At 45.8% G+C, this 20968-nt stretch overlaps 1 protein-coding gene across 1 annotated transcript; it reads left to right on the top strand.

Annotated features, from left to right (window-relative positions):
• LOC149307262 (telomere repeats-binding bouquet formation protein 2-like) lies at window positions 1-20100 on the top strand (the record flags this gene model as incomplete). The annotated part of the gene is made up of 7 exons (XM_089538295.1): window positions 1-52; window positions 12729-12810; window positions 14548-14687; window positions 15810-15871; window positions 16532-16602; window positions 18084-18172; window positions 19013-20100. Coding segments are annotated over 7 exons (642 nt in total), but the record flags the coding sequence as incomplete, so codon positions are not given.
• Window positions 20101-20968: the final 868 nt, after the last annotated feature.

Genomic DNA, 20968 nt, shown 5'->3' with positions numbered 1-20968 from the left:
CAAGCAATCTTGAGGCACATATTAAAACCAAAAGAAGAGGCCAAGAAATTATGTATTTGCTTGTTTATTTATTTCGTTTATATGCTGCCTTTCTCCCCGAAGGGACCCAAGGCGGCTCACGGATAAAACATTTAAAATCTCAATAAAATTCAAAACAGGAAAGGTTAAGAATGTGGAAGAGTTACTCCTTTTGGATAACTATAAGGTTCAAAACACGCTGCAGAAATAATCTATTTTGAGACCGCTTTAACTGCCCTGGTTCAGTGCTAGGGTGTCGCGGCAGAGAGACGCAGAGACAGGAATGGGGGTGCAAAGCTTCTTCTGGCCAGGTCTTGGCCAGCCCCTTTTATTGACATCAGGGTTACATTAGGTTTTCATTATCTCATAGTACATCAGAAGGCAATTTGCAGAATCAGGGACCAATGTGTATTCAGGAAAATCCTAATTAGCAAAGGGAACAGGATGTGTACACTGTCTCAGCCGAATCAACATGGGCTTATCCAATTATGGATAAAGCATTGTCAACCAGAAGGTGAGTCATGACCTCGTGGTTTGCCAGCGAGGCCATCACATCCTATTCTCGGTAGACATTGCTATCCTGGGAGGGGGTGCAGCCCCTGGGCTTTCCAGGGGATGCCACATCTCCCTCTTTTTTGTTTTTTATGAGCTGGTGTACATATCCTGCGACCAGCTGCTTTTCCGTGGTTGTCATTGTCTTTTGCGAAAACCTAGAACACAAAGCAAGAACACATTGGATGAGATGGCAAAATAGGATCATAATACAAAAATGATAATGCCATATACAAGAAGTCTTTTCAGCCAATGAAGGTCTGGCAAATAGTAAATCAATCAGCTTCATAATCCAGAATATCCAATGTTCTGGTGGACCTGAGTCAGGTAAATCATGTAGCTCTTCAATCAAATTATTAATGGAACAAGAGTTATCTGACAATTTGAAACAACACATATCTTGACGTCTTCACACAGCAAAAGTATTCAGTTGGGCTATGGAGGTATATTGTAGTCAGAGGTGAGTGTTACTGCTCTTTGAACCCTGGAAACATCCAAGATAGAAGGGTGTAGGAGAACAGGAACAAGCCTACTCAGACAGCACTGTGTGCCATCAGACACATTGGCAGGTATAGAATTATAAGTTTGACAGTTACAATTAAAAAACTATCCAGGTGGCAACAAAACATGGATATATATAAATGAAATCCCCTTTCCCAAACATTTTGATCTCCCCTTTGATACCACTGGGCTGAAGGGGCTCCACTGGTCAAACATAATAAACCAAGTACAACAGTTAACACAGAATTATGGGTTAATACAGCACATATTTTTGATTTCTTCACATAGCAAAAGTAAATAGTCTATGGCTGCTCCATTGTCCAGAGTGGCATTTCTAAGTTCATGTTGTTCATGATTTAGCATCATGTGAAATTGTTGAGTGGGTTGAAATATTAGGTTCTGTGGGTTTAAGATACTTGGCTGATGTCCACACTGTGCCTATTGGGGTTGACACTGCTGCACAGCCTCTTTCCCAAATGACGGGGGTTGCTGGTCCTTTCCGCTGTCTCTGGAAACTGTCAATATCACACCAAGGGCCACAGCAGCAGGGAAAATGAAGAAAATGTTTCTGTGTTGGAAATAAATAATCAGACAGTGCAATTAAATTATTCCAGGCAAATCAAATATAACAGATATGACCCGGTTCACAACCTTTTTGTGTTGATGGGGAGGTTGCATTCCCCCTTTTTTGTTTATAGAAGAAGGCTATCCATAGGGGAAAACATAGAAGAATGGCAATAGCAGACTTTAGTAAAGAAGGTAGGATACCAATTTTAGCAAAAATGAGGAAATCTATTTTAGCAAATCCTTTTCTGCAAGCAGACCTATGGAGTACAGGATTAAACTCCAGAACAAAAAGGACGAGGCAGAGGAGAAGGAGGGGGTTCTCCTCCCTCCAGTAATCCCACTATAGCTAACCCAGATGAAGAGTAAGAGAGACAGATAGACTGTGCTGGTAAGAGAAGCTCTCTCTCTAGGAAACAATGTATAAAAGAAGGAAGCAAAACAACACAAATGGAGGAAGAGTACAAGAAATTCAGGCTTATGTGTTGCAGAAGTGTAGCACAAATCCAAACACATTAACAGACAGACAAATGAACAATTTCTAGGTGCAAGAGGACTAGAATCTGTTTCTAAACATGTACCACAAATTAGGTAGATGGGATATGTAGTCCTTTAGCCATGAGAATATAAAGCAACTTAGACAAAACTTTTTTCCTACTTTAGCCAAGACAGTTTTTACAGATAGACTGTGCTGACCAGAGTGAAGCTTAACAGCAAGGAAAAAGACGCTTGAGAACAGGAATTAATCCCTATTGAGAAACCAATGCAGCAAAGACCTTTGGAGTAAAGGAAGGGAGCTGTCTTCACATTTGCAAATCACAAACAGCCAAACAAACAAGCAAATTAACAAATACAAGCAACAGTTAATAGGATCTACAACAACCTTTAGTTGTTGCAATTCTCCAGCCAAGCCTGGGCAAATCAAACACATAAAGGAGACAGAGGGCAAGACAAGCTGACTACTAGAAGAATGAGACATAGTTTTCCAAGCACACTCTAAGTACTGATTTTATTCCACAAAATGGTATGTTCTCTTTGTCTGTAAGATTTGTGCATCCAAAGAGAATTTCAATTATGCTTTATCACAATCAAAAACGCAAAATTAACACAGATTTGAGTGGGGGGGGGGAACCTAGAAACTCCTGTCCCTTTACAATTTCCACAATTAAATAGGAGAGAACAAACTAAAGGCATACAGAATCCTCTGAAAACAGAATGTAGAGACAAAAGTTGAGACAGTGTCACTCTGCCTGAGCACATGTAGAGTGCCAGCAACAGAAAATAGTGAGACATTTCTCAATCTCAATTTGCAAAGCAGGAGCAGAAGAGGGGGGGGGGGTCCTTACTCAATTTGGAATTTCCTACTGAATGATCTTATCCACTTGCCTCATGGGCACAAAGGAAAATGCAGAAATGCAAAAACACCGACTACTGAATAAACTGGACTTACTGAGGGGAAGGAAAACTTCCTGTCTTTTAAGATCCCAACACTTACAAAAGTTCTCTGAAATGCTTAAAATGCCTACAGGGTTTTGAGTTTCTCAAAGAGCAGTTTCTACTATTCCTTTCCGAGAACTACCTTCTGAGGTCTTTGTTCTGGAAGCTGAGGCTGAAACAGTGTGCCTCACCTCTTGGTCAAGGAGCTGGGTTGAAGCTGAGATGGTGTCATCCATTTTCACTGTTTTTCCCAGGGAGCTGGGCTTTTGCCTCTTCCAGGAAACACATCTCCCAGTGCCACTCCAATCTGAACCACGGGAATGGGAAATATGACCTCTGAGGTTCCCTTTCTCTGGCATGTCTGGCTGGAAAGGTTTCCAAAGCTTGGGGTTTTGTGGTTGAGTCCATGCCCTGTTTTCTGGGGTTTTGACCCTCTTGGCCTCGAAGTGCTTATTTGGGGTATGGTTCTGATCTCTCTGTAGACTGTAGTCCGAACAGTAGCAGAGGTGTCTCCAAAAGAAAGTGAGACATTTTTCTTTCCGTTTGGGCAAGGGGGGCTTGCTTTCCTGAGATTTACAGAGCAACTAGTAATATAGGGGCTCTTGGAATGGAGTCCCTTGGGGGTCTCTGGCAATTTCTGCTTGCTATGGTGAGGCAGGCCTTCGGGTGTTTCCATCTCTCTTTGGGGAATGAGGGAAGGCTGAGTAGGGCTTTTAGATGGATCTAAAAAGCCTTTTTTAAGGGAATTTTCCCTAGCTTTCTTCTTTAGGGCTAGGGACTTTTCTTGTCTCTGTGCTATCATCAGATGAAATTTTGAAGAGAGCTGCCTTAGGTGCTGGGAAAAGGTTTCCCAACCCGCAAATAGCTCTGACTCTTTGATTTGGCATCCCAGAGACTCTTTGCTCTTGGGATGAAGTCCTCTATATATCTCACCCATGAACTCTTTATTCATAGCTTTGGAGGGGCGAGCTATTCTTGCAAGCAACATTTTCCTAGCCATGTATGTTTCTGGACCCTCATTTGTTTTTTGCTCTTGTGCATAGTATAAATCCTTGGCCAGTTGTCCTGGCCACAATAGGCTCAAGATATGTCCCATCCAAGAGTACATATCTTGGGACAAAAGGTTTCGACACATCACTGCTGCTTCCAGGTTGTCTCTGTCCACAGAGGACATGCACAGCCTAGCCAACTGTGTCAGATGAAATCCTGCAGCATATGGATAACTATTTGCAGCCCGAATCATCCATTTTATGCTCGTTTCCTGATTTAAGGGACCTAACAAATCTGCCATTATACATGCTTCTGCGATGGAGAAATGGGTTTGTTCTTGATTTGACGTTGCTTCCCATTTTTGAACCTTGGCTGCCAAAATGGAATTTTCCTCCTTGAGGAGGTTGACTTGGGCTATCAATTCTTTAATCTCTTTCTTCATTTTATTGGGGAAAGCCCTAGCAATTTTGGGAGCTTATCTGAGTCTTATCCTCCAGTGGGAGGATGAAGGGCAGAAAAGCTGAGAAAACTTAATAATAATAAATATAAATAAATACTTTATTTATATCCCGCCCTTCCAAAAAGATCAGGGCGGCTTCCAAATGCAAACAAAGCACAAACACAGATTAAAAACACAGCGACAGCATCAATACTAATACAAAAACAATAAAAACAATAAAAAGCCCCATTAGCCCATCCTCATGGCCACGGAAGAGGAGGGAGGCCCGCAGGATGTTTAGTCGGGGAATGCCTGCTTAAATAGGAAGGTCTTGAGGTCCTTCCTAAATTGGGCCAGGGTAGTAGATGAGCGGAGCTCAGTGGGCAGCGTGTTCCAGAGGGCAGGGGCAGCTGTGGAAAAGGCTCTTCTAGAGGTAGAAACTAGCCTAGCCCCTGGCACCTTCAGCAATTGCTGCCCAGATGTTCTGAGGGTGCGAGGCGGATTGTACGGGGAGAGGCGGTCCTTCAGGAATCCTGGGCCCAAGCCATTTAGGGCTTTATAGGTGATAACCAACGCCTTATATTGAGCTCGGAAGCGTATAGGCAGCCAATGAAGATCTTTAAGTATAGGTGTTATATGGCTGGTCCTGTTCGCACCAGTGACCAGCCGGGCTGCCATATTCTGTACCAATTGGAGCTTCCGAGTTTGGTATAAGGGTTGCCCCATGTAGAGTACATTGCAGAAGTCCAATCTCGAAGTTACCAGGGCATGTACAACAGTTTCTAGGTCCCTCCGGTCCAGGTATGGGCGCAGCTGGCGGATCAGCCGAAGCTGATGACAGGTGCTCTTGACCGTCGCATTCACCTGAGCAGTCAGATGAAGCGACGAATCAAGAAGCACTCCCAGACTGCGCACGGAGTCCTTCACGGGGAGCGTGACCCCGTTCAGGACAGGTGGAATCACCGTCATTCCCGGACCGGGGGAACCTATCACTAGTACCTCCGTTTTCTCTGGATTTAGTTTGAGTCGGTTTTTCCTCATCCAGTCCATTACTGACTCCAGACAGGCCACGAGAGGAGAGACGCCATCCCCGGTCACTGCATCAGTCGGAGACATAGAGAAAATAATCTGGGTGTCATCAGCGTACTGATAACCCCGCGCCCCATGTCTCCGGATGATCTCTCCCAGCGGTTTCATGTAAATGTTAAATAGCATGGGAGACAGAATGGCTCCTTGAGGGACCCCAGTTTTAAGGGCCCGCTCACTGGAGCACACGTCTCCCAGCTGCACCATCTGGGACCTCCCAGAGAGGTAGGACCGGAACCACTGGAGCACAGTGCCCCCGATCCCAACCTCTGCCAGGCGCCCCAGAAGGATACCATGGTCTATGGTATCGAAAGCCGCTGAGATGTCCAAGAGCACCAACAGGGACACGCTACCCCCGTCGATGCTCAGACGGAGATCATCGACCAAGGCGACCATGGCCGTCTCAACCCCGTGACCCGCCCGGAAGCCAGTTTGAAATGGATCCAGATAATCAGTTTCATCCAAGACCGCCTGAAGCTGGATCGCAACCGCCCTCTCAATCACCTTCCCCAAAAATGGTAGCAGCGAAACAGGCCGATAATTATTATGTACCAGGGGGTCGAGGGAGGGCTTTTTTAGGATCGGTCTTACGGTGGCCAATTTTAGATCCGATGGAAACTGCCCATCCCTCAAAGAGGTGTTGATTATCCGGTGTAGCAATGTTGTTACTACCGGTCCCCCCTGGGCCGCTAACCACGAGGGGCAGGGATCAAGAGAGCAGGTCGTTTTCCGAACACTTCCGAGGATCTTGTCCACATCCTCGGTACTCACCAACTCAAACTGATCCAGTGTAACACAGTCCACGGAGGCTCTGGACACTTCTACCCTAGGCTCTGCATTAACATCGGCGTTCAGACCTTCGCTTATACGAGAAGTTTTATCCACGAAAAAGTCATTGAAAAGGTCGCAGCAGGCCTTCGAAGGTTCAAGGATCTGGTTCGGGGCAGGAGGGAGCTGAGTTAGCTCCCTGACCACCCTGAACAACTCTGCCGGACGTGACTCCGCGGACGCAATACGAGCACCATAGAACGAATTCTTAGTTGCTCGTATTGCCTCTCCATAGTCCTTCAACAAGCGGTCTAGGAGAGTCTTGTCGTTTAAGCGTAGGTATTTCCGCCAACGGTACTCTAGTCGTCGCAGGACCCGCTTCCTCGCCCGGAGATCTTCCGTATACCAGGGCTTACGATTGGAAGCGGGCCTGAGAGGACGCTTGGGAGCGATTCTGTGTATAGCCCCAGAAAGACCGGTATTCCAGATACCGGTAAGGGCATCAACAGAGTCGCCGTCGTTTCCAACCGTGAGCCCCTCTAAGGCTTCTTGGAACCTCTGAGGTTCCATCAGCCTTCGAGGGTGGACCATCCTAACTGGTCCACCACCCCCGGGAGGGATACGGGTAGAAGCCTTGATTTTCACCTCTACCAGGAAATGATCCGTCCATGACACGGGGGAAATCTTAGCAATTTCCACCCACGGATTTTCCGCGTCCGTACAGAAGACCAAATCGAGTGTGTTACCCGCACAATGCGTAGGACCCTGTATCAGCTGGGACAGGCCCATGGCCGTCATGGTCTCCATGAATTCCCGAGCCGCACCGGATGGAACATAGCTGGCCGTGAGGGAGATGTTGAAGTCACCCAGGACAAGAAGCCTGGGCGTCTCCAACATCAGCTCAGCGACCAACTGTGTCAGCTCGTTAAGGGAGTCCGCTAATGCACGGGGTGGCCGATACACCAACAGAATCCCTAGACTGTCCCTAGCTTTTAGGGTCAGGTAAACACACTCAATATAGGAGGTCTGTCGGACGTGGTTCCGGGTGAGGGACACGGTGTTCCTATGCACCAAGGCCACACCCCCCCCCCGCCCACCTAACCTGCGCTGGTCCTTCACCGAGTACCCGGCAGGCAGGGCCTGAGCCCACACAGCATCCCCTTCAGGCCCCAGCCAGGTCTCGGTAATGCAAGCCAGGTCACACCTAGAGTCCTCCAGAAGGTCATGGAGGATGTGGGACTTGTTGTTAATAGACCTGGCATTGCACAGGAGCAGCGACAGGGTTTGTGGCACGGTTGGAGAGACCCTCAGGTCCTTTAGGTTGGGAGGGGGACAGGAAGGTGAGATAGATATGACGCATCTATCACGCCTTCCCCTGGAACGCAAGTCCCTTCTCCCACCGCCATACCTCCCCCTGCCCCACACAACCTCTATTGGAGCTCCGCCCACCAAGGTGTTATCCCTGGCCCAGGCATCCCCCACAACCCTGTCCTCCCCCCACCCCTCTATGGCTATTAGAGGAGCAGAGGTGAGCCACTACAGGCATCCTCTGCTCCAAGGGCCAATCAAGCCTCCCACACTAATGCTGCGCAGCTGCGCAGATGCGCAGTTGTGGTGGTCCGCAGTCCGTAGGCGGTCCTCCCGAGGCGGTGCGCTGCTGCGCACCTCCGACACCCCGGGAGGAACCGCCCGGCAGAGAGAGCAGTCCCAGCAGCGGCGGCGGCAGCGGTGGTCCGGTGCGAAGGGCAAGAGGGGGCGTGTCAGAGAGGGCCCGGTCGCCCGGCTTTATCTCCGCCGCTCTCACCTGGCGGAGTTCCCTTCTGGCTTCCCCCCAGGTGGTCCTTAAAGAGCCCCTGCACCTAAAACTGGCCGCCAAACGCCAAGGCCAGCACTGCAAAGTCCAAAGAGGAGCCCCTTCGGGGTGCTCCGCAGTCCGTGGACGGTCCTCCCGAGGCGGTGCGCTGCTGCGCACCTCCGACACCCCGGGAGGAACCGCCCGGCAGAGAGAGCAGTCCCAGCAGCGGCGGCGGCAGCGGTGGTCCGGTGCGAAGGGCAAGAGGGGGCGTGTCAGAGAGGGCCCGGTCGCCCGGCTTTATCTCCGCCGCTCTCACCTGGCGGAGTTCCCTTCTGGCTTCCCCCCAGGTGGTCCTTAAAGAGCCCCTGCACCTAAAACTGGCCGCCAAACGCCAAGGCCAGCACTGCAAAGTCCAAAGAGGAGCCCCTTCGGGGTGCTCCGCAGTCCGTGGACGGTCCTCCCGAGGCGGTGCGCTGCTGCGCACCTCCGACACCCCGGGAGGAACCGCCCGGCAGAGAGAGCAGTCCCAGCAGCGGCGGCGGCAGCGGTGGTCCGGTGCGAAGGGCAAGAGGGGGCGTGTCAGAGAGGGCCCGGTCGCCCGGCTTTATCTCCGCCGCTCTCACCTGGCGGAGTTCCCTTCTGGCTTCCCCCCAGGTGGTCCTTAAAGAGCCCCTGCACCTAAAACTGGCCGCCAAACGCCAAGGCCAGCACTGCAAAGTCCAAAGAGGAGCCCCTTCGGGGTGCTCCGCAGTCCGTGGACGGTCCTCCCGAGGCGGTGCGCTGCTGCGCACCTCCGACACCCCGGGAGGAACCGCCCGGCAGAGAGAGCAGTCCCAGCAGCGGCGGCGGCAGCGGTGGTCCGGTGCGAAGGGCAAGAGGGGGCGTGTCAGAGAGGGCCCGGTCGCCCGGCTTTATCTCCGCCGCTCTCACCTGGCGGAGTTCCCTTCTGGCTTCCCCCCAGGTGGTCCTTAAAGAGCCCCTGCACCTAAAACTGGCCGCCAAACGCCAAGGCCAGCACTGCAAAGTCCAAAGAGGAGCCCCTTCGGGGTGCTCCGCAGTCCGTGGACGGTCCTCCCGAGGCGGTGCGCTGCTGCGCACCTCCGACACCCCGGGAGGAACCGCCCGGCAGAGAGAGCAGTCCCAGCAGCGGCGGCGGCAGCGGTGGTCCGGTGCGAAGGGCAAGAGGGGGCGTGTCAGAGAGGGCCCGGTCGCCCGGCTTTATCTCCGCCGCTCTCACCTGGCGGAGTTCCCTTCTGGCTTCCCCCCAGGTGGTCCTTAAAGAGCCCCTGCACCTAAAACTGGCCGCCAAACGCCAAGGCCAGCACTGCAAAGTCCAAAGAGGAGCCCCTTCGGGGTGCTCCGCAGTCCGTGGACGGTCCTCCCGAGGCGGTGCGCTGCTGCGCACCTCCGACACCCCGGGAGGAACCGCCCGGCAGAGAGAGCAGTCCCAGCAGCGGCGGCGGCAGCGGTGGTCCGGTGCGAAGGGCAAGAGGGGGCGTGTCAGAGAGGGCCCGGTCGCCCGGCTTTATCTCCGCCGCTCTCACCTGGCGGAGTTCCCTTCTGGCTTCCCCCCAGGTGGTCCTTAAAGAGCCCCTGCACCTAAAACTGGCCGCCAAACGCCAAGGCCAGCACTGCAAAGTCCAAAGAGGAGCCCCTTCGGGGTGCTCCGCAGTCCGTGGACGGTCCTCCCGAGGCGGTGCGCTGCTGCGCACCTCCGACACCCCGGGAGGAACCGCCCGGCAGAGAGAGCAGTCCCAGCAGCGGCGGCGGCTTTGGAAGAATGTCCTCCAAGTCTGTCGTGAAGCTGTAAAGCCTCTTAGACGTGATTGGCTTAGGGTTTAGACCCAATTTTTAGCCGAAGTTGGTGCATACCTTAAAAGGTTTGTCCAGTGAAGAGTCTGGGTTAAAACCACTTGCTCCAAACCAAAATTGGCCAAGACCTTAGGGGTTATTGGCATTCCCTCCACCTTTCAACTCAGGTAGAGTTTAAAGCCAGGCCACTTCTAGTGTTCTGACTTTAGGATTTGTCTTTGCTTCAGCTATTCCTGCTTCTACCACTCCCAGCCGGGGCCTTACAGGCGATAAGGGAGGAGCAACCACTGGAACAGGGTAACCAGGTGGATCTCCTGGAGGAGCTAATGTGGCTAGAGGAGCGGGGGGCTGTAGGCAGGATTTGGGGGCCGTGGATTGGCTTAGCCGTCCCACGGCCGTGTTTACCACCTGCCAGGCAATCAAGTGGGGTGCCGCGGCACGAGGCTCAGCCTTAAGATGATTGCCTATCTTCTCCCATTCCTCTGCAGAGTATTCCCCTCTCTGGGTACCAGGGACACTGGCATGAGATCTCTGCGACTAAATTTTTAATGTTTCTCTGGGTGATTTGTTTATCCCTTGACAACTGCTTAACTATAACTCCCTAGCGTGAGACCTTTGCTTGGCGGTCAGCGTTCCTCCCATACTCACGGGATCCTTTGAGGATGTGTGCGCAGACTATTCCAGTCGAGTGAGCTGGGCCAAAGCCACCTTCTCCGTATCACGTCGGGGTCACCAGCTGTCGCGGCAGAGAGACGCAGAGACAGGAATGGGGGTGCAAAGCTTCTTCTGGCCAGGTCTTGGCCAGCCCCTTTTATTGACATCAGGGTTACATTAGGTTTTCATTATCTCATAGTACATCAGAAGGCAATTTGCAGAATCAGGGACCAATGTGTATTCAGGAAAATCCTAATTAGCAAAGGGAACAGGATGTGTACACTGTCTCAGCCGAATCAACATGGGCTTATCCAATTATGGATAAAGCATTGTCAACCAGAAGGTGAGTCATGACCTCGTGGTTTGCCAGCGAGGCCATCACATCCTATTCTCGGTAGACATTGCTATCCTGGGAGGGGGTGCAGCCCCTGGGCTTTCCAGGGGATGCCACACTAGGGAATCCTGGGAAATTGTAGTTTATTATGGCACTCTGACAGAAAAGGATAAATGTCTCAAAAAAACTACAGTTCCCAGAATTCTTTAGCATTGAGCCAGGGCCGTTAAAGTGGTCTCAAACTGGATTATTTCTGTAGTGTGTTTTGGACCTAAAAGACTTCTAGTTTAATAAACCAAAACCCAAAATATACTGCAGAAATAAGCCAGTCTGAGAGCGCTTTAACTGCCCAGGCTCAACACTAGGGAATTCTGGGAACTGTAGTTTTATGAAACATTTAGCCTTCTGTCAGAGAGCTCTGGTGCCACAGTAAACTGCAACTACAAAAAATAATAATAATCCAGCTGTAATCCAGTTAGGTCCAAAACACGCTGCAGAAAAAATCCAGTTTGAGACCACTTTAACTGCCTTAGCTCAGTGCTAGGGAATCCTGGGAATTGTAGTTTGTTATGGCCCCAGAACTCTCTGAAAGAAAAGGCTAAATGTCTCACAAAAGTACAGTTCCCAGAATTCCCTGAGCAAGGACAGTTAAAGTAGTCTCAAACGGGATTATTTCCGCAGTGTGTTTTGAACTAACTGGACAACAGCTGGATTTTTTATTTTTGTGGACTGGCCATACTGATGGGGGGATTCTGGGACTGGTAATCCATAAAAGTGGCTTTCCCACACTATGGAAAGGCATATCTCCAGGCCCTAGATGCAAGAGTCTACAATCCCACTAAGATACTTCTGGGAGTCCTATAATATAGGACAGTATACTACTACTACTACTACTACTACTACTACTACTATTATTATTATTATTATTATATTTATTATTAAATTTATTTGTATCCCACTCTTTTCCCAGAACTGGGACTCAGAGCAGCTTCACAACATTAAAAAACAGTACAATTAAAGACATAGAAAAAAGTACATTAAAAAGGAAATTAGTGTATTGTGGCACCAGAGCTCTCCGACAGAGAAGGCAAAATGTCTCAAAAACTACAATTCCCAGAATTCCCTAGCATTGAGCCAGGACAATTAAAGCAGTCTCAGTTTGGATTAGTTCTGCAGTGTGTTTTGGACCATGGTCTCCCAAGGACCAGCTCCAGTTAGTCCTGAGCAGGGCATTTCCGATAACCTACAACCTCTGAACCTAGAGAAAGAGTGAGATGTTGTTAGATTGCAATTCCCATAATCCTCACCATTGCCTATTCTGGCTAGGGATGATGGGAGTTGTAAACCAAAAAAACCCAGACTCCAACTGCAGAGGCATGCATGCCCAGTCTTAGCTGAATATTTAATTTAACCACAATTACTCCACATAGCCTTTACACAAATCTCAAGCATACATTTGCTTCTTGTATAAAGAACAGGCTCATAGGCTACGCTGTGGTGGCAGTAAGAGAACAGTACACATAATAACTCGGGATGCACACAAATATTGGCGATGGCTCAATACATCTCATTAATAATTATAAGGTTTGAACCACACCTTATTATGCAGAAAAGATTTTGTAATTCTGTCTCTTTTAAAGCAAAAGCCTGCATAATGACATTTTGAGAGCATAGCACTGAAAGCAAGGGATAGACCTCTGCAAATCCAAAGACCATTTTCCAAAATCAAAATATTGTAAAGAACATCCATATCTCCTTGTGATGTTTTTTTTCTGCAGCTGCTGAAGGAGGAGTGATTACAAACCAGGATGGTGCTGACTATCTGTTTAGCAGTGATGCTTCCCACCCTGATACAAAAAGGTATACTTTGTCACTATTTCACACAGACTTCATTAATACCATACATAATCTGAGATCTGGACATACAAATTCCATCCTCCTGCGTCTGCTTCCAGTGCTTAATTTGTAAAGAGTAAATATCCTGGACCCATGAAAACCTGAGAAGCACAGCATGCTGTATATATATTTAACTGAGGTGAGAAAGTGCTGTCCTTCTGTGTAAAGGCCAACTTGCTGTAGTATGAAAGATCCTAGTGGTACCCTCATCTGGTGGTAAAATATAATGACAAACTAGTAATTCTCATAAAGACATCTATCTCTTCCGTCTGGGGATGATGGGAACTGTTCTCCAAGGTCTCTAACACTGACATTCAAGTCAATAAAATTATGAACATTATATATGACTGTGTATATATTGTCTGTGTGTGTGTGTGTGTGTATAAAACTGTTACATATGTCGGCGTGTGTGTGTGTGTGTATATATATATATATGACTGTGTGTATATTATATATATGCATGTATATATGTGTGTGTGTTTATATATGTATATACACAAACCTCTGTGTGTGTGTGTGTGTGTGTATAATATATTATCCAGCTCCATAGATCGCTTGAGGAGGATGGGGGGCCAAGGGCGCAGACAGGCTGCATGACCTGGGGATGATGGGAATGGGACTTCTTAGTTTTGGAGGACTACAATTCCCATCACGCCCCAACCAACCCACATGGCCCTGGCCCTGGAGGGCTAAAGAATGCGCTTGAGGAGGGAGGGGGCCAAGAGTGCAGACAAGATGGAGGGAGACTTCCCCCAACCTCTGGATTGCCTGGGGGTGATGGGAAGTGTTCCCCAACCCTATTCTTGAAGGGTCTGAAACCCCCCCCCCCCATGCTATGCCTGATGAGGATGATGGGAACTGGAGGGAGACCTCCCCAACCTCTGCATGGTCTGGGGATGATGGGAAGTGTACTCCAACCTTAGTCTTGAACGGCTTGCTGTGCCTGATGAGGTTGATGGGAACTGGAGGGGGACTTCCCCAACCTCTGCATGGTCTGGGGATGATGGGAAGTGTGCTCAAGCCCTTGGAACCCCTCCCCTGACATTCTGTGCCTAATAATAATAATAATAATAATAATAATAATAATAATAGGATTCATTTATATGCCGCCCAATCACTGGGAATCCAGGCGGCTTACAACAGAGGTGATAATAGACGGTTCCCTGCCCTCAGGCTTACAATCTAATGAGGATGATGGGAAGTGTCCTCCAAGACCCCTAACACTGACATTCAAGTCACCAATAAAATTACATCTACGTACGTGTGTGTGTGTGTGTGTGTGTGTGTATATATATATATATATATATATATATATATATATAACTATATTATTTATGTGTGTGTCTATATGTATGTATGTATGTATATACACACACACACACACACACACACTGTGTGTGTAATATGTATGAAGGCACACGACATACTGTGTATATATATACACACACACAATTCTATATACAGTTATATATAATTATATATACTCACAAGTCACACTCTCTCAGCCTCAGAGAAGGGCCATGCCAGCCCCATATAACTGATAGGGTCGCCTTAAGTTGGAAACAACTTGAAGGCACACAACAACAACAACAACAACATATAACAACATAATTACATGTGTGTGTGTGTGTATGTTGTCATGTACTTTCAGTGTATACACACACACACACACATCTTCTTATATCTCCCATCTTCTTCCAGAATACACCAGAGCTTAGATTATCTCGAAGGCAAAATCACCGTTTTCCATTCTTGTTATCTTACTGCTTGTGCCAACTCAGAAATAAAAAACACAGTGCCATTGGGACATTTCCTCCTTCCACCAGCCTGCTTGCATCAAGGTATGTGTTTATGCTTATGGAGTGTTCAGCATTTTATATCCACCTGCCTTCACCATTTGAATGTTACATTCTGGGCTTTGGGGTTTCTTTTGAATTAAAGACTTCTTAAATTAAAGAGGCTAGTGTCCATAGTGACACCAATGTGATAGGGATAGGAGAAGGGAGAACCATTCTGAACACTGCCTCCCTGAACCACCAAAAGAGACAGACTGGCCTGCAAAGAGGGAGCAAATGATGCCTACAGTGAGCAGCAAAGAGCAGGTAGGACACAGAAACATCATGGAAATAGGACCTCAGAACTATCTGAATGGCTGGAATCATGCGAACCAGAAGACAAGCTAGGTTCACAAGATCAGCCAGATGCAGCTGTGAAATCCTTCTGGACTCTTCCATGGACTTTGTATGATCCCTGCCACTGAGTGGGGGGGATCCCTGCCGCTGAGTGGGGGGAACTAAATGTTTGGATCCCCCCCCCCATGGAAATGTATATGTATTCAAAACTGCATATATGGTTATTCAGGAGTCTTTAACCTCTTCCATGCTATCATATGGCTATATGTGTGTAAGTGTGTGTGTGTATATATAAATTCTGTATCTTACCTTTTTATTAGCATGTTTATATAACTCAAAGCTAAAGTTGCATAAAGGAATTACACTGAGGCTGCAATCCTATATCTATTTACCTGGTACTAAGCCCTCTAGAGCACCTGCTGTTATATATCTGGTAGCAAATATAAACTGTACACTGGGGGAATGTTGATACCGATTTCTCCATACGTACTTGTGTTCAAAGAACACTAATGTGTACCTGCAAACACTTTAAGTTTGTGTATCACAAAATGTATTTTCGAGAATGAAATCATATCCTTTGGGAGTTTAACATATGTGTTACTGAAAAATATGTTTCATTTAAAGAGAAACAGCATGGCTGAGCACTGTTGCTATTCGGTGTTAAAAAACCATTTCAATATGCTGAAAATTCATTAAGCAATAGCAAATATTGTGAGTGAGAGAGAGTCATACTCTATTATATGATAAACATATTGCAATGCTGCCCACCCTCTACATATGCTTGGGTGATGGTTTTGTGGTTATTGATCTCTTCTTTTGCATTCACTGCAGAAATTAGACAGAAAATTGGTAGCTTTATATGGGAGCAAATAACCGATCCTCAGAAACAACAGGTAAGAAGTGCACCTTGAATGTATATGACTTTAATTTTGTTGTTTGTTCTGATGATTTTATTATCTAAGATTTTGTAAACTCTATACACACATTTCCATTTAGTCAGTTAAATGTTATTAATGAATGAAAAGATCTTGACAAAGTTAATAGTTAATTTTTTTCAAGAATTTGTTCCAGAACTCATTTAACTTAATTTCTTAATGTAGTATTTGAATATGGAATACTCTGCATATACAACATGAAACATTAACTTTTAAAATGACATAGCTGGAAGTATTAGCTTGGTATATTCCTCCCTCCCTCCCTTCCTTTCTTCCTTGTTCTCTTTGTGTTACTACTTCTCTCCTTCTGCCTCACTCTTCCCATCCAACATAAGTCAATTACTTTATTCTCTTTCTGTTTATCTGCCTTCTTGCTGCTTAACAAGATAATTAGCTGGTCTAAAATAGTGAATGAGTATTTTGGCACTAGTCAGAAAAGATGGCAGCTGTTGAAGCCACTGAACTTGAACCAAATATTATAGCCCATCTATGAACAGTCTATAGATTGCTTCTGATTACTTAACATTGAAAAAGGTTATTTCGTCTCTTTCATAAAACTGCACAGTTAAATGGAATCTTAAGCACAGTTTCAACTAGGATCACTTCGAATATTCACAGGGCAGTCAATATGCTGAAGTAGAAGATAACAAGGCAGAAGATGAACAGAGCAGAAGAACACTGGAAAGAAGGTTTTTCTTGTTGAGATTTTTGGATAATGAAAACACATAATGTAAGAGAGAAAAGTACAGCATACCACATTAAAACTCCCTTCTTCCACATGATTTAAGAAGCAAACTCCTGCCTGAATAAAAAGGTCTTTGTCTATTGGGGGAAAGAGAGCAGGGTAGGGACCAACTGAACCTCCCATGGAAGGGGGTGCCACAATTTAGGGGCCTGTATCCTTACCAAATGTGCAGGTGCTGGTGGTGAGACTAGGTAGTTTATCACATGAAAGAGACTGGGAGTTTATCTCGCGAATATCCCAGAAAAATCACATAATTACGTGTAACGATTTCACACAATGTCATACAAAACCCAATATTAGAATGGTCACAAAGAATCATTAATGTGCATCTTTTTTACTTTTGGGATTTCAGGGACAGTGCATTTCCAATACTGCTTTATTTGCGCAATTGCATGTAATAATCATTCGTGCCATTACTTGTCATTTGCAGGATGCTTTAAATGTGCTTTAATCTCTCTTTAAGGCCAATATCAGCCCCGGTGTGAGATAAACCTCTAAGAGAAGGCCCTCCCCTGAAGATCTCAAAATTTGGGCAGGCATTTATAGGGAGATCGTATGGATCCAAGCCATGTAGAGGCATGTAACCAGCATTTTGGATTGTATCCAGAAGCAGACCAGTAGCCAATGAAACTGTTTCAAAAAGGGAGTTCATATGTTCTGGCTGCAGAATTTTGAAGTTTCTGATCTGTTTCCAAAGGCAGCCCCATGCTCTATGCCCCATTCCAGAAAGGTGGCCCAGAAGGATACCATGGCTGATAATACTGAAGGCTACTGTTAAGTGAGGATGGAATTTTATAAAAACACCCCTAATTTCTCCACATCTAAAGTGCATTTGGTGGAGGTAATTGGCTGTTCCCTTTTTGCATTGCTTTGACATGCAAGCCTCTAGATGAGACATAGTGTCCTTTGTATGCTGGCATTTCCCTTGATGACCCTAATGGAGGGCATGTTGGGAAATGATCCCTGTCTTCCATGGCAGCGAAGCGAACACTCCACGTAGGCAACCAAGCCTTAGTTAGGAGTTGCTAAACAGAAAGAATGCTTCACACCTTTGGGACAGATTTATGATTCTGAGATACTATTCAGGTATCGATAGCCTTTCCCATCGAAAAGGCTGACCATAGATCAAGCAATGTAAATTTGGTTTTACTTTGAAGTAGGAAAGCAACCTCTGCTCAAGACAGGTAGTGTTTTAGAAAGAAACAGAAAATGACTGTCCAGTGATGTATGTTGCTGTTTCCTTCTAAATACAGTTATCAATGTAATTAAGCAGGACACAGATTCCTAACTTTTCAATTGCAAGCTCCTAGAGAGAGAAAGGAATAAAGTGAAAAAAGGAGTAAAAGATCTTATGAGTGTTGTATTCTTAATGAAAAAAGGAAAGAAAATGCTTTTACCCTAACAATTTACTTTTTGTAATTACAGTGAAGACATTCATACCCCCGAGACACTAGAAACAGGGAAACTGACATACATTCCACTTCAGGATTATCCAACAAGTAATATGGTGACAGGTAAGAAGAGGGTTCTTTTAGCAATTATTACTAAGGGTAAAAATAATATGACTAGAGATCTGTGACTGGATATACATCAGGACTAGCATATTTTCTTTTGGTTTATTCTCACCCTATCATTCCATATACAAAACGCAAACAATTGGGAGGATGCATCTTTCTTCAGTACTGACAATGGAAGAGAAGCCTCTACTGCACTTGGGGAGATTGGGGAGTGCAAGGCAGGTTGCTCAGCACACAGGTCTCAGTTCCAGTAGTTTAAGACTGTGCACCTTAAACTCCTCATTCCAGTTTAACATAATGTGATCCATGTAGGAGTTCAAGCTTCTGGCAGTGGGGATGAGGCTCCTTAAACATTGCAGAAAAAGACTTCACAGTTTCTACTGGAGTATCTGTGGAAATATGCAGAAATGTACAGTATCGCACATGGATTTGGATAGATGCGCATTTTTGGCAATGCAGATGTACAAAAGTCCACAGCAGTCAGCACAATACACTTAAATGTGGACTAGCCCTGAGGCATTTGTCTCACTTTGCCTAATGATAGAGCAGGTTGACTCACCAGCAGTTTGAAATAAAAAGGTTTGCAGGGTCCATTTAAAAGTCAGATGAGTAGAGACCTGAGTATATTACATATTACCCTAAGGGAGGGAATTCCATATACCAATTCTTTCTTAGTACTCTGTTCTTTAGATGACTTGAACTAATAAAAATACTACTAGGAAGATCTGATTATTTTCTCCTTTTAGCTTACCCTACTTCTTTTGTAGAAGTTTCTACCTGTGCTTTTAAAATGGTGTCATGTTGTGAAATTTATACCAATCTACATGCCTTTCATAGGTTATGCTTCTGCTAAAGAGATGAAGAAATTCCTTGGGGAGATACGGGATTTCATTCCTGGATGTTCTGGTTATTTGGCGTACTGGATTCCAAATGAAACAAAAGCTTTATCTGTGGTGAAAACAAAATTAAAAAGAAAATTATAAACAACATCTAGCTTCTTATGAGGAACACGCCATATCTCTGAGTATTTTCCCAGGGATCCTTATTTCTCATATTGACAGGGAAGCTTCACTTTGAAATTTGCTGTCAGAAGGGCTGTTCCATGTACATTACAGAGTTTAATATTGTTCTTGTTGTGTGTATTGTATGTTACATTTGACCAATTCATGCTATTTCCTTTTCTTAGTGTACCTTCAAATCCATTTATTAGAGAACATGTTAGACAACAAGTAAACATGGACATAAGTGGAAAGAATGGCTCCAATCTCTCTATTATTTATTTCTAGGGTGTCCTCAGATATGAGGACATATCTGAAGCCTTAATACAGTTGCCACTTGGAACTCGTGGGGGATCCGTTCCGGACCCCATCCAGCGAGTTCCAAAACTTGCACATATTCAAGCCCCATAGGCTTGAATGGGGTGTGTGCATGTGGGGCGCATACCACAGGCATGCACCCCATTGAGCTTAATGGTGGTTGCCCCTCCTGGGATCTCAAGTCCGTGGACTTGGAGGGGTGACTGTATTGTATTCCATGCACCTGAAGAATTGGATGGTTATTCACAAAAGCTTATGTTAAAATAAATGTTAAGGATGCCATTTCCACAACACTCTTGTTTCTTTGTTTGCTTCAGTCAACTTATAAAGTGTGACTGTGACCTCTAGATGGAGCTCTTTAATAAAACAAATAACTTTAACTGAGAGTAACAAGGGGGAGCAACGTGTGGTTTTGGAACAAGCAGAGCGAAAACTAGGTGTAAGCAACCTCGGGCAAAACTAAAAATATCTTCTAATCTTCATTGCATCACTCACTTCTGAATGTTGTTAGTGTGATGAAGAACATAGAAGAGTGCCAAACTGAATCTTGATTCAGAACAATGTGGAACCTTGATCTAATTTAGTGATGTAGTAAACACACACACACAAATCTGGACAACAAGTTCCAAAAGACTTCCTGTCTGCTTGCATATGGATCTAACCATCCACACTTGTATATATCGTATAAATAAAAGCAATGAAGAACCCCAAGGTCTGTCACAGACATGCTGCTATTTGCTTGCATTTTCTGGCCTATGATGCTAAATCCTGTTTGTTTTTCAGTTGTTGTTTTTTCCCTATGTATGAGTGCATGTTTGTGCGTCTTCATGCACGAGTCTAATGAAAACGTGTTCTTCACCCTTCCTCCAACCTGGTGCCGTTCAGATGTATTTATCTACAAGCCTCCATCATACGCAGCCACCATGTCCAATGGCTGTTCTAGTTCATGAAACCCTATGCCACAATAAATCAGTTACTATTTGTTAACAGATGCTACAGCCTTCAAACATATGGACATTAGCTAAGGTGGACTCTTTGGTTAAACAATGCCAAAGAACTTACAACATGGTCAGTGCTTCCAGGGCAAATTATACTTGCACCAGGGGATGTTTTCTTCTTTTAATAAGGATTAAAGTACAGATTTTATACTGATCTGTGGATAAGTCGACTCAGGTTTTAGGACCAATTTTTTGACTAAAATTTCTAGACTTATACATGAGTATATACAATAAATTAATTAAAGCATTTTATAAACGAAATTACTTTCCCCAGCACACACCCCTATAGCCCTCTTCGTATACATGCCAAGTTTAAGGTTTTAAGGTCTTGACAGATAGGCAAACACCCGGTTTTATTGTTAATCATTGATCTTTACTCACAGAAGAGGTATTGAGCAACCTCAGATCCTCCAATAGAAGGAAATGGACAACCACACGGAGGTGGGAATTTTTCAGAAAAACAAAAATGGTGACATAAA

Source organism: Sceloporus occidentalis, unplaced genomic scaffold (assembly GCF_023333645.1).
Source record: "Sceloporus occidentalis isolate IW3139 unplaced genomic scaffold, rSceOcc1.0.p SCAF_9, whole genome shotgun sequence".
NCBI lineage: Eukaryota > Metazoa > Chordata > Lepidosauria > Squamata > Phrynosomatidae > Sceloporus > Sceloporus occidentalis.
The sequence above is the reverse complement of the archived record's forward strand: the minus strand, read 5'-3'. Positions and strand labels throughout refer to the sequence as shown.